This window comes from Mytilus trossulus, chromosome 8 (genome assembly GCF_036588685.1).
Source record: "Mytilus trossulus isolate FHL-02 chromosome 8, PNRI_Mtr1.1.1.hap1, whole genome shotgun sequence".
In the NCBI taxonomy this organism is placed as follows: Eukaryota; Metazoa; Mollusca; class Bivalvia; order Mytilida; family Mytilidae; genus Mytilus; species Mytilus trossulus.
The window spans coordinates 29262474-29277924 of record NC_086380.1 but is presented as its reverse complement, the minus strand read 5'-3'; the positions used below and the strand labels follow the sequence as shown (position 1 = coordinate 29277924).

Below are 15451 nucleotides of genomic sequence, written 5' to 3'. Positions count from 1 at the left end.
GAAAATATAATATTATATTGTTGATAAATTTAAATATTTTTCATTTTTATCTCTGATTAAACTATTTGCACCCTTACTGTATGCATCAACTTACTCTCTTAATCTATCCAAACGATTTGAATACAAAGTTAAATTATTTCCAACCTCTCTCCCTATATATATAGTTGTTCAAAGCTATGATTCATTCGTTTGTTTTAGTTAGGGTAATACCGAAAAATATTTGATCAAAAATTTAAAACACGATCGATGCCAATTGAACACTTAATAATTACAAATATGTACTGAAAGTTGAAAGGAAGTTATGGTACACATAAAACGGAAACATCGCTTTATATATATTACAAACAATATTATAATGTCTATAGTATATCTATGTAAGTTGGAACTATGATTAATGCCGGATGCCGTAGAATTATTTTTTTTTAGTGGTTTATTCATATTTACAAACATGTGAAAGTATGTTTTTGACAGGTTAAAAACTGTGCTTTATAAAGCTTCCCCGAACACTTTTTTCTAACACAGATCAAGGATCGTTCGGATTTTATTTTTCGGTTTCAATACCATAGCGTATGGTTCAAGCTCATTTCTATAAGTGTGTACCTTAAAATCAGTAACTTTTCACTGCTTTTGATAATCCACTTGTAATATGAGCTTGACTCACTTTCAGCCCTCCTCTAACCCCTACTGTATATTTCCGCCGCTATAAACAAAAACTCTGGTCTCCATTTGTTTGCCATAGTTCTGAAAGTGGCGTTAATCACCACAAAACAACTAATTGGTTACTAGAGATCTTATTCTGTACACTAGTTTTCAATGTCATTAGGAGGTGATATTTTATTTCGACAAGGAAGTTTCATAGGAATGAAAAGATAGGCATCAATACGGTATATGTGTTATTATGAAAGCGAATTGCCATCAAGAGGCACCTAGGAGCTCAGATCCATATTCTATCGGAAAGAATCAGGATAAAAAAAAATGTTCACAACATCCTCTTTCTCTCCCCTCTTCTACACCCAACAAATCAAAGAAACAGTCAAATTATCAAATATTATAATACGAACAAATGAAATGATTCAATGATCTGAAATTTTAAAATATGAGATATGGTACGATTGATTTTGAGACAATTATACATCAGAGTTCAAATGAACTTGATAAAGGCAGGTACACGTAACGGGCCGGCCTTTGACAATGAGAAAAATCCTATAGTCAGCTATAAATAGCCCCGATATCAAAATTTAAGTCAATTTAAACAAGAAAATTAACGGCCAAATTTATAACAATTAAACTTACGAAAAACAAATAATCAACCACTGAATTACAGACTCCTGACTTGGAACAGAAACATTTTGACAGTAGCAGGGTTAGACATAAAATTGAGAATGGAACTGGGGAATCTGTCAAAGAGTTAACAACCCAACCACCGAGAGGAAAACAGCTGAAGGTCACCTATGGTTCTTCGATACAGCGAGAAAATCGCAAACCCGGAGTCGTGCTTCAGCTGGCTCCGAAGCAAACATGTGAACTATTTCAGTGATAATGGATGTCAAACTTAACTCCGAAATGTATAAAAGTATGTGTGCTAAAACTTTTCCCTAACCAGGAACAGTGGTTGAACAACTCACAACATAAGAACGACATGTAATAATCAGTTGATAAAATGACCTCAACTCAATATATCGGAACACAGCACAAAACACAACTTACAACAAATCAGAGTCACAAAGCACTGATATAAGAGTACTTGTGGTTTTTGTAAGTTATTTTGTCCATCTGATGAGTTAATGTAGATTGATGGTATACCGCCATCTTGGATTGTACAATCACAGTACCAAATCGGTCTATTTATTTGACCAAATTAGCAAATTTGGAAACAGATTTGCAATTTAATGATTAGACTGTTTATCTATATAAAGAAACCGTGTTAATTCATTGTTGTATTCAAAATATTTTAACAAATATCAACCTTTTTGGTTTTTCAAATCATTTTTTTTTCAAATGAACCATTTAAAGGGAGATAACTCTTTTAGTAAAAAATGTATACTGGGCTAATAGGGAAAATTTTTATTTTGAATTGTGGCAAGAAAACATGTTCGGTGACATCATGTTTTCTTTTTATTTGCTTAAAACATATTATAAAACCTATCTTCTCACAATCTATTTAAAAATTCTATCTCATAGATATTTTGTTTATGCACTCATGTGTTTTTTCATGAAAAAACTAACCAAATTTAGGCAATTTTCAACGACTCATAATTTGAAAAATAGCACGATGACCCATACTTTTTATCATATTTTAAAAAAAAAGCATAGTAAAATCTTCATTTTTTAAAAATTATAAGAAAATTCTGTCTCAAAAACATTTACTTATGATCTTCCTTAAGCCGTTTTCAACTGATTGTTATAGTTCGTTCGTTCTTATGTTGTACTGGCATACCACTGTCCCAGGTTACGGGAGGGTTGGGATCCGCTAAAATGTTTAATCCCGCCACATTATGTATGTATGTGCCTGTCCGAAGTCAGGAGCCTGTAATTCAGTGGTTGTCGTTTGTTCATGTGTTACATATTTGTTTTTCTTTCATTTTATTTTATATGAATAAGGCCGTTAGTTTTCTCGTTTGAATTGTTTTATATTGTCTTATCGAGGCCTTTTATAGCTGACTGTGCGGTATGGGCTTTGCTCATTGTTGAAGGCCTTACGGTGACCTATAGTTGATAATGTCTGTGTCATTTTGGTCTCTTGTGGACAGTTGTTTCATTTGGCAATCATACCATATCTTTTTTTTATATATTATAGTTCAAGGCATTTGCGTTAATAAATTGAATAATATATAAAAAAAAAAAAAGGGAAATGTGGTATGATGATCTATCAACCTGAATTTAAATGTAGTGAATGTAATAATTGTAAGCAATCGTGCGGCCTTCAACAGCGAGAAAATCCCACAATAAGTGACAAAGCTATAAAATGGCCCGACTCCAAATATCAAACAATTCTACAAAATAAATTACGAAAAATAAATATTACAGACACGAACCAAGGCAACGGCAACCACTGAACTGCAGGCTCTTGAATTGGGGAACTGAAGTACATGGAAGAGATAAACATGTTTGAAGGCACCAACTCGTCCATAACCTGGGATATTGGTGTAACAGTACAACAAAAGACCAAATTTTAAAAATCAATTCGGCAGATCGATACAAAGCAGAAAAAAACTTACAATCAAATTGAATGTTCCTGCCGAAGGTCGTTGATTCAGTGACCCCGGAAATCAGACTTTTCCCACCAATACCATAATTTAACTATAGTGCTAGCGCTGGAATGATTATAGTTGCGTTCTTTACGAACAATCACTTATTTGTTGATCTAAATCGGTTACTTCAAATCTTGGTATCAAAATAGATATCATTTACAAGATCAAGCAAAGTGATGTCATTGGTTATCAATGGTCATTTAGGCAACACCATATTGCTGTAACAGTTGTTGTCTCCCTATAACTGCTATAAAGATACGCATAAGATAAGAGATAATTGATGAAGATAGCAAAAATACAAGTGGTCATAATTTTGTAGACCTTGTGCGGCCAATTCTTGTTTACTGTGTACAATTTGTTTTTTTATCAGGCATGGTTTTTAATGTATGTGAAGTTAGCAGCCGGTTCGTTATTCGTTATTCGATATTCAATATCCAATCGGCTGCTAGCAGCCAGTTTGACATTCAAAATTTAGTGAAAAAACATGATAATTAAATACTTGATAACATAAAAAGCATGATTTTCATATTTAAAAAGACTGATAAGATACGTGGGAAATCGTTAAATGACCTTTTCAAGCTGTCGTAATTTCTCGTCGTAATTTCTCGTTGTCCTCGAATATAAACCCTTTTCCATGTTGCATATTTGTCTTTATGTAATATAGAGTTTTGTCAATAAACGACTTCAAAGATGCACTTTTGTGTGCAATATTTCTTAAGACAAAAAGAAAAACCCATAACTCTAGAAATATTTATAACTATAAATAGAAATATATATGGAAAGCCAAAAAAACAAAACAAAAATTCGCTATATATAGCGAAAACCTACTCGAGACCGCTTAAATGAGGTTGAGACCCCCCGGGTCTTTCAATGTCCATAAAATTCAACCAAACCATTGACTCTGTATATATAAAGGTTGTATTAGATGGATTGACCAGAATAACGTCATCCTCTATATCTACGGAGGGCTAAGATTGTCACTTTTCAGTCGAAAAATGTCAAAATCTTAGGACAAAGAGCACAGGGTAATGATGAGAGCCCCCTGATCTCTCAATCTTTCTAATATTTGACAGACATTTAGTCAATAGGTAGATACAAACGTGACTAAAAGGAATTTGGGTACACTTCCTGTCTTCTATGTTTACGGAGCGCCCAAAGTGCCAGTTGGATATTCAAAATATATAGCGAAAACCTACTCGAGACCGCTTAAATGAGGTTGAGACCCCCCGGGTCTTTCAATGTCCATAAAATTCAACCAAACCATTGACTCTGTATATATAAAGGTTGTATTAGATGGATTGACCAGAATAACGTCATCCTCTATATCTACGGAGGGCTAAGATTGTCACTTTTCAGTCGAAAAATGTCAAAATCTTAGGACAAAGAGCACAGGGTAATGATGAGAGCCCCCTGATCTCTCAATCTTTCTAATATTTGACAGACATTTAGTCAATAGGTAGATACAAACGTGACTAAAAGGAATTTGGGTACACTTCCTGTCTTCTATGTTTACGGAGCGCCCAAAGTGCCAGTTGGATATTCAAAATATATAGCGAAAACCTACTCGAGACCGCTTAAATGAGGTTGAGACCCCCCGGGTCTTTCAATGTCCATAAAATTCAACCAAACCATTGACTCTGTATATATAAAGGTTGTATTAGATGGATTGACCAGAATAACGTCATCCTCTATATCTACGGAGGGCTAAGATTGTCACTTTTCAGTCGAAAAATGTCAAAATCTTAGGACAAAGAGCACAGGGTAATGATGAGAGCCCCCTGATCTCTCAATCTTTCTAATATTTGACAGACATTTAGTCAATAGGTAGATACAAACGTGACTAAAAGGAATTTGGGTACACTTCCTGTCTTCTATGTTTACGGAGCGCCCAAAGTGCCAGTTGGATATTCAAAATATATAGCGAAAACCTACTCGAGACCGCTTAAATGAGGTTGAGACCCCCCGGGTCTTTCAATGTCCATAAAATTCAACCAAACCATTGACTCTGTATATATAAAGGTTGTATTAGATGGATTGACCAGAATAACGTCATCCTCTATATCTACGGAGGGCTAAGATTGTCACTTTTCAGTCGAAAAATGTCAAAATCTTAGGACAAAGAGCACAGGGTAATGATGAGAGCCCCCTGATCTCTCAATCTTTCTAATATTTGACAGACATTTAGTCAATAGGTAGATACAAACGTGACTAAAAGGAATTTGGGTACACTTCCTGTCTTCTATGTTTACGGAGCGCCCAAAGTGCCAGTTGGATATTCAAAATATATAGCGAAAACCTACTCGAGACCGCTTAAATGAGGTTGAGACCCCCCGGGTCTTTCAATGTCCATAAAATTCAACCAAACCATTGACTCTGTATATATAAAGGTTGTATTAGATGGATTGACCAGAATAACGTCATCCTCTATATCTACGGAGGGCTAAGATTGTCACTTTTCAGTCGAAAAATGTCAAAATCTTAGGACAAAGAGCACAGGGTAATGATGAGAGCCCCCTGATCTCTCAATCTTTCTAATATTTGACAGACATTTAGTCAATAGGTAGATACAAACGTGACTAAAAGGAATTTGGGTACACTTCCTGTCTTCTATGTTTACGGAGCGCCCAAAGTGCCAGTTGGATATTCAAAATATATAGCGAAAACCTACTCGAGACCGCTTAAATGAGGTTGAGACCCCCCGGGTCTTTCAATGTCCATAAAATTCAACCAAACCATTGACTCTGTATATATAAAGGTTGTATTAGATGGATTGACCAGAATAACGTCATCCTCTATATCTACGGAGGGCTAAGATTGTCACTTTTCAGTCGAAAAATGTCAAAATCTTAGGACAAAGAGCACAGGGTAATGATGAGAGCCCCCTGATCTCTCAATCTTTCTAATATTTGACAGACATTTAGTCAATAGGTAGATACAAACGTGACTAAAAGGAATTTGGGTACACTTCCTGTCTTCTATGTTTACGGAGCGCCCAAAGTGCCAGTTGGATATTCAAAATATATAGCGAAAACCTACTCGAGACCGCTTAAATGAGGTTGAGACCCCCCGGGTCTTTCAATGTCCATAAAATTCAACCAAACCATTGACTCTGTATATATAAAGGTTGTATTAGATGGATTGACCAGAATAACGTCATCCTCTATATCTACGGAGGGCTAAGATTGTCACTTTTCAGTCGAAAAATGTCAAAATCTTAGGACAAAGAGCACAGGGTAATGATGAGAGCCCCCTGATCTCTCAATCTTTCTAATATTTGACAGACATTTAGTCAATAGGTAGATACAAACGTGACTAAAAGGAATTTGGGTACACTTCCTGTCTTCTATGTTTACGGAGCGCCCAAAGTGCCAGTTGGATATTCAAAATATATAGCGAAAACCTACTCGAGACCGCTTAAATGAGGTTGAGACCCCCCGGGTCTTTCAATGTCCATAAAATTCAACCAAACCATTGACTCTGTATATATAAAGGTTGTATTAGATGGATTGACCAGAATAACGTCATCCTCTATATCTACGGAGGGCTAAGATTGTCACTTTTCAGTCGAAAAATGTCAAAATCTTAGGACAAAGAGCACAGGGTAATGATGAGAGCCCCCTGATCTCTCAATCTTTCTAATATTTGACAGACATTTAGTCAATAGGTAGATACAAACGTGACTAAAAGGAATTTGGGTACACTTCCTGTCTTCTATGTTTACGGAGCGCCCAAAGTGCCAGTTGGATATTCAAAATATATAGCGAAAACCTACTCGAGACCGCTTAAATGAGGTTGAGACCCCCCGGGTCTTTCAATGTCCATAAAATTCAACCAAACCATTGACTCTGTATATATAAAGGTTGTATTAGATGGATTGACCAGAATAACGTCATCCTCTATATCTACGGAGGGCTAAGATTGTCACTTTTCAGTCGAAAAATGTCAAAATCTTAGGACAAAGAGCACAGGGTAATGATGAGAGCCCCCTGATCTCTCAATCTTTCTAATATTTGACAGACATTTAGTCAATAGGTAGATACAAACGTGACTAAAAGGAATTTGGGTACACTTCCTGTCTTCTATGTTTACGGAGCGCCCAAAGTGCCAGTTGGATATTCAAAATATATAGCGAAAACCTACTCGAGACCGCTTAAATGAGGTTGAGACCCCCCGGGTCTTTCAATGTCCATAAAATTCAACCAAACCATTGACTCTGTATATATAAAGGTTGTATTAGATGGATTGACCAGAATAACGTCATCCTCTATATCTACGGAGGGCTAAGATTGTCACTTTTCAGTCGAAAAATGTCAAAATCTTAGGACAAAGAGCACAGGGTAATGATGAGAGCCCCCTGATCTCTCAATCTTTCTAATATTTGACAGACATTTAGTCAATAGGTAGATACAAACGTGACTAAAAGGAATTTGGGTACACTTCCTGTCTTCTATGTTTACGGAGCGCCCAAAGTGCCAGTTGGATATTCAAAATATATAGCGAAAACCTACTCGAGACCGCTTAAATGAGGTTGAGACCCCCCGGGTCTTTCAATGTCCATAAAATTCAACCAAACCATTGACTCTGTATATATAAAGGTTGTATTAGATGGATTGACCAGAATAACGTCATCCTCTATATCTACGGAGGGCTAAGATTGTCACTTTTCAGTCGAAAAATGTCAAAATCTTAGGACAAAGAGCACAGGGTAATGATGAGAGCCCCCTGATCTCTCAATCTTTCTAATATTTGACAGACATTTAGTCAATAGGTAGATACAAACGTGACTAAAAGGAATTTGGGTACACTTCCTGTCTTCTATGTTTACGGAGCGCCCAAAGTGCCAGTTGGATATTCAAAATATATAGCGAAAACCTACTCGAGACCGCTTAAATGAGGTTGAGACCCCCCGGGTCTTTCAATGTCCATAAAATTCAACCAAACCATTGACTCTGTATATATAAAGGTTGTATTAGATGGATTGACCAGAATAACGTCATCCTCTATATCTACGGAGGGCTAAGATTGTCACTTTTCAGTCGAAAAATGTCAAAATCTTAGGACAAAGAGCACAGGGTAATGATGAGAGCCCCCTGATCTCTCAATCTTTCTAATATTTGACAGACATTTAGTCAATAGGTAGATACAAACGTGACTAAAAGGAATTTGGGTACACTTCCTGTCTTCTATGTTTACGGAGCGCCCAAAGTGCCAGTTGGATATTCAAAATATATAGCGAAAACCTACTCGAGACCGCTTAAATGAGGTTGAGACCCCCCGGGTCTTTCAATGTCCATAAAATTCAATAGGTAGATACAAACGTGACTAAAAGGAATTTGGGTACACTTCCTGTCTTCTATGTTTACGAAGCGCCCAAAGTGCCAGTTGGATATTTAAAATATATAGCGAAAACCTACTCGAGACCGCTTAAATGAGGTTGAGACCCCCCGGGTCTTTCAATGTCCATAAAATTCAACCAAACCATTGACTCTGTATATATAAAGGTTGTATTAGATGGATTGACCAGAATAACGTCATCCTCTATATCTACGGAGGGCTAAGATTGTCACTTTTCAGTCGAAAAATGTCAAAATCTTAGGACAAAGAGCACAGGGTAATGATGAGAGCCCCCTGATCTCTCAATCTTTCTAATATTTGACAGACATTTAGTCAATAGGTAGATACAAACGTGACTAAAAGGAATTTGGGTACACTTCCTGTCTTCTATGTTTACGGAGCGCCCAAAGTGCCAGTTGGATATTCAAAATATATAGCGAAAACCTACTCGAGACCGCTTAAATGAGGTTGAGACCCCCCGGGTCTTTCAATGTCCATAAAATTCAATAGGTAGATACAAACGTGACTAAAAGGAATTTGGGTACACTTCCTGTCTTCTATGTTTACGAAGCGCCCAAAGTGCCAGTTGGATATTTAAAATATATAGCGAAAACCTACTCGAGACCGCTTAAATGAGGTTGAGACCCCCCGGGTCTTTCAATGTCCATAAAATTCAACCAAACCATTGACTCTGTATATATAAAGGTTGTATTAGATGGATTGACCAGAATAACGTCATCCTCTATATCTACGGAGGGCTAAGATTGTCACTTTTCAGTCGAAAAATGTCAAAATCTTAGGACAAAGAGCACAGGGTAATGATGAGAGCCCCCTGATCTCTCAATCTTTCTAATATTTGACAGACATTTAGTCAATAGGTAGATACAAACGTGACTAAAAGGAATTTGGGTACACTTCCTGTCTTCTATGTTTACGGAGCGCCCAAAGTGCCAGTTGGATATTCAAAATATATAGCGAAAACCTACTCGAGACCGCTTAAATGAGGTTGAGACCCCCCGGGTCTTTCAATGTCCATAAAATTCAACCAAACCATTGACTCTGTATATATAAAGGTTGTATTAGATGGATTGACCAGAATAACGTCATCCTCTATATCTACGGAGGGCTAAGATTGTCACTTTTCAGTCGAAAAATGTCAAAATCTTAGGACAAAGAGCACAGGGTAATGATGAGAGCCCCCTGATCTCTCAATCTTTCTAATATTTGACAGACATTTAGTCAATAGGTAGATACAAACGTGACTAAAAGGAATTTGGGTACACTTCCTGTCTTCTATGTTTACGGAGCGCCCAAAGTGCCAGTTGGATATTCAAAATATATAGCGAAAACCTACTCGAGACCGCTTAAATGAGGTTGAGACCCCCCGGGTCTTTCAATGTCCATAAAATTCAACCAAACCATTGACTCTGTATATATAAAGGTTGTATTAGATGGATTGACCAGAATAACGTCATCCTCTATATCTACGGAGGGCTAAGATTGTCACTTTTCAGTCGAAAAATGTCAAAATCTTAGGACAAAGAGCACAGGGTAATGATGAGAGCCCCCTGATCTCTCAATCTTTCTAATATTTGACAGACATTTAGTCAATAGGTAGATACAAACGTGACTAAAAGGAATTTGGGTACACTTCCTGTCTTCTATGTTTACGGAGCGCCCAAAGTGCCAGTTGGATATTCAAAATATATAGCGAAAACCTACTCGAGACCGCTTAAATGAGGTTGAGACCCCCCGGGTCTTTCAATGTCCATAAAATTCAACCAAACCATTGACTCTGTATATATAAAGGTTGTATTAGATGGATTGACCAGAATAACGTCATCCTCTATATCTACGGAGGGCTAAGATTGTCACTTTTCAGTCGAAAAATGTCAAAATCTTAGGACAAAGAGCACAGGGTAATGATGAGAGCCCCCTGATCTCTCAATCTTTCTAATATTTGACAGACATTTAGTCAATAGGTAGATACAAACGTGACTAAAAGGAATTTGGGTACACTTCCTGTCTTCTATGTTTACGGAGCGCCCAAAGTGCCAGTTGGATATTCAAAATATATAGCGAAAACCTACTCGAGACCGCTTAAATGAGGTTGAGACCCCCCGGGTCTTTCAATGTCCATAAAATTCAATAGGTAGATACAAACGTGACTAAAAGGAATTTGGGTACACTTCCTGTCTTCTATGTTTACGAAGCGCCCAAAGTGCCAGTTGGATATTTAAAATATATAGCGAAAACCTACTCGAGACCGCTTAAATGAGGTTGAGACCCCCCGGGTCTTTCAATGTCCATAAAATTCAACCAAACCATTGACTCTGTATATATAAAGGTTGTATTAGATGGATTGACCAGAATAACGTCATCCTCTATATCTACGGAGGGCTAAGATTGTCACTTTTCAGTCGAAAAATGTCAAAATCTTAGGACAAAGAGCACAGGGTAATGATGAGAGCCCCCTGATCTCTCAATCTTTCTAATATTTGACAGACATTTAGTCAATAGGTAGATACAAACGTGACTAAAAGGAATTTGGGTACACTTCCTGTCTTCTATGTTTACGGAGCGCCCAAAGTGCCAGTTGGATATTCAAAATATATAGCGAAAACCTACTCGAGACCGCTTAAATGAGGTTGAGACCCCCCGGGTCTTTCAATGTCCATAAAATTCAATAGGTAGATACAAACGTGACTAAAAGGAATTTGGGTACACTTCCTGTCTTCTATGTTTACGAAGCGCCCAAAGTGCCAGTTGGATATTTAAAATATATAGCGAAAACCTACTCGAGACCGCTTAAATGAGGTTGAGACCCCCCGGGTCTTTCAATGTCCATAAAATTCAACCAAACCATTGACTCTGTATATATAAAGGTTGTATTAGATGGATTGACCAGAATAACGTCATCCTCTATATCTACGGAGGGCTAAGATTGTCACTTTTCAGTCGAAAAATGTCAAAATCTTAGGACAAAGAGCACAGGGTAATGATGAGAGCCCCCTGATCTCTCAATCTTTCTAATATTTGACAGACATTTAGTCAATAGGTAGATACAAACGTGACTAAAAGGAATTTGGGTACACTTCCTGTCTTCTATGTTTACGGAGCGCCCAAAGTGCCAGTTGGATATTCAAAATATATAGCGAAAACCTACTCGAGACCGCTTAAATGAGGTTGAGACCCCCCGGGTCTTTCAATGTCCATAAAATTCAACCAAACCATTGACTCTGTATATATAAAGGTTGTATTAGATGGATTGACCAGAATAACGTCATCCTCTATATCTACGGAGGGCTAAGATTGTCACTTTTCAGTCGAAAAATGTCAAAATCTTAGGACAAAGAGCACAGGGTAATGATGAGAGCCCCCTGATCTCTCAATCTTTCTAATATTTGACAGACATTTAGTCAATAGGTAGATACAAACGTGACTAAAAGGAATTTGGGTACACTTCCTGTCTTCTATGTTTACGGAGCGCCCAAAGTGCCAGTTGGATATTCAAAATATATAGCGAAAACCTACTCGAGACCGCTTAAATGAGGTTGAGACCCCCCGGGTCTTTCAATGTCCATAAAATTCAACCAAACCATTGACTCTGTATATATAAAGGTTGTATTAGATGGATTGACCAGAATAACGTCATCCTCTATATCTACGGAGGGCTAAGATTGTCACTTTTCAGTCGAAAAATGTCAAAATCTTAGGACAAAGAGCACAGGGTAATGATGAGAGCCCCCTGATCTCTCAATCTTTCTAATATTTGACAGACATTTAGTCAATAGGTAGATACAAACGTGACTAAAAGGAATTTGGGTACACTTCCTGTCTTCTATGTTTACGGAGCGCCCAAAGTGCCAGTTGGATATTCAAAATATATAGCGAAAACCTACTCGAGACCGCTTAAATGAGGTTGAGACCCCCCGGGTCTTTCAATGTCCATAAAATTCAACCAAACCATTGACTCTGTATATATAAAGGTTGTATTAGATGGATTGACCAGAATAACGTCATCCTCTATATCTACGGAGGGCTAAGATTGTCACTTTTCAGTCGAAAAATGTCAAAATCTTAGGACAAAGAGCACAGGGTAATGATGAGAGCCCCCTGATCTCTCAATCTTTCTAATATTTGACAGACATTTAGTCAATAGGTAGATACAAACGTGACTAAAAGGAATTTGGGTACACTTCCTGTCTTCTATGTTTACGGAGCGCCCAAAGTGCCAGTTGGATATTCAAAATATATAGCGAAAACCTACTCGAGACCGCTTAAATGAGGTTGAGACCCCCCGGGTCTTTCAATGTCCATAAAATTCAACCAAACCATTGACTCTGTATATATAAAGGTTGTATTAGATGGATTGACCAGAATAACGTCATCCTCTATATCTACGGAGGGCTAAGATTGTCACTTTTCAGTCGAAAAATGTCAAAATCTTAGGACAAAGAGCACAGGGTAATGATGAGAGCCCCCTGATCTCTCAATCTTTCTAATATTTGACAGACATTTAGTCAATAGGTAGATACAAACGTGACTAAAAGGAATTTGGGTACACTTCCTGTCTTCTATGTTTACGGAGCGCCCAAAGTGCCAGTTGGATATTCAAAATATATAGCGAAAACCTACTCGAGACCGCTTAAATGAGGTTGAGACCCCCCGGGTCTTTCAATGTCCATAAAATTCAACCAAACCATTGACTCTGTATATATAAAGGTTGTATTAGATGGATTGACCAGAATAACGTCATCCTCTATATCTACGGAGGGCTAAGATTGTCACTTTTCAGTCGAAAAATGTCAAAATCTTAGGACAAAGAGCACAGGGTAATGATGAGAGCCCCCTGATCTCTCAATCTTTCTAATATTTGACAGACATTTAGTCAATAGGTAGATACAAACGTGACTAAAAGGAATTTGGGTACACTTCCTGTCTTCTATGTTTACGGAGCGCCCAAAGTGCCAGTTGGATATTCAAAATATATAGCGAAAACCTACTCGAGACCGCTTAAATGAGGTTGAGACCCCCCGGGTCTTTCAATGTCCATAAAATTCAATAGGTAGATACAAACGTGACTAAAAGGAATTTGGGTACACTTCCTGTCTTCTATGTTTACGAAGCGCCCAAAGTGCCAGTTGGATATTTAAAATATATAGCGAAAACCTACTCGAGACCGCTTAAATGAGGTTGAGACCCCCCGGGTCTTTCAATGTCCATAAAATTCAACCAAACCATTGACTCTGTATATATAAAGGTTGTATTAGATGGATTGACCAGAATAACGTCATCCTCTATATCTACGGAGGGCTAAGATTGTCACTTTTCAGTCGAAAAATGTCAAAATCTTAGGACAAAGAGCACAGGGTAATGATGAGAGCCCCCTGATCTCTCAATCTTTCTAATATTTGACAGACATTTAGTCAATAGGTAGATACAAACGTGACTAAAAGGAATTTGGGTACACTTCCTGTCTTCTATGTTTACGGAGCGCCCAAAGTGCCAGTTGGATATTCAAAATATATAGCGAAAACCTACTCGAGACCGCTTAAATGAGGTTGAGACCCCCCGGGTCTTTCAATGTCCATAAAATTCAATAGGTAGATACAAACGTGACTAAAAGGAATTTGGGTACACTTCCTGTCTTCTATGTTTACGAAGCGCCCAAAGTGCCAGTTGGATATTTAAAATATATAGCGAAAACCTACTCGAGACCGCTTAAATGAGGTTGAGACCCCCCGGGTCTTTCAATGTCCATAAAATTCAACCAAACCATTGACTCTGTATATATAAAGGTTGTATTAGATGGATTGACCAGAATAACGTCATCCTCTATATCTACGGAGGGCTAAGATTGTCACTTTTCAGTCGAAAAATGTCAAAATCTTAGGACAAAGAGCACAGGGTAATGATGAGAGCCCCCTGATCTCTCAATCTTTCTAATATTTGACAGACATTTAGTCAATAGGTAGATACAAACGTGACTAAAAGGAATTTGGGTACACTTCCTGTCTTCTATGTTTACGGAGCGCCCAAAGTGCCAGTTGGATATTCAAAATATATAGCGAAAACCTACTCGAGACCGCTTAAATGAGGTTGAGACCCCCCGGGTCTTTCAATGTCCATAAAATTCAACCAAACCATTGACTCTGTATATATAAAGGTTGTATTAGATGGATTGACCAGAATAACGTCATCCTCTATATCTACGGAGGGCTAAGATTGTCACTTTTCAGTCGAAAAATGTCAAAATCTTAGGACAAAGAGCACAGGGTAATGATGAGAGCCCCCTGATCTCTCAATCTTTCTAATATTTGACAGACATTTAGTCAATAGGTAGATACAAACGTGACTAAAAGGAATTTGGGTACACTTCCTGTCTTCTATGTTTACGGAGCGCCCAAAGTGCCAGTTGGATATTCAAAATATATAGCGAAAACCTACTCGAGACCGCTTAAATGAGGTTGAGACCCCCCGGGTCTTTCAATGTCCATAAAATTCAATAGGTAGATACAAACGTGACTAAAAGGAATTTGGGTACACTTCCTGTCTTCTATGTTTACGAAGCGCCCAAAGTGCCAGTTGGATATTTAAAATATATAGCGAAAACCTACTCGAGACCGCTTAAATGAGGTTGAGACCCCCCGGGTCTTTCAATGTCCATAAAATTCAACCAAACCATTGACTCTGTATATATAAAGGTTGTATTAGATGGATTGACCAGAATAACGTCATCCTCTATATCTACGGAGGGCTAAGATTGTCACTTTTCAGTCGAAAAATGTCAAAATCTTAGGACAAAGAGCACAGGGTAATGATGAGAGCCCCCTGATCTCTCAATCTTTCTAATATTTGACAGA

General features: G+C 37.7%; 1 protein-coding gene across 1 annotated transcript in view; it reads left to right on the top strand.

Annotated features, from left to right (window-relative positions):
• The first annotated feature begins 1096 nt into the window (after positions 1–1096).
• LOC134727551 (ornithine decarboxylase-like) overlaps positions 1097–15451 on the top strand; it is a 46869-nt gene continuing 32514 nt past the window's right edge. The window contains exon 1 of the mRNA XM_063591932.1: positions 1097–1164. Coding sequence (XP_063448002.1) covers positions 1097–1164 — 68 coding nt within the window. The remainder of the gene's footprint in view (positions 1165–15451) is intronic.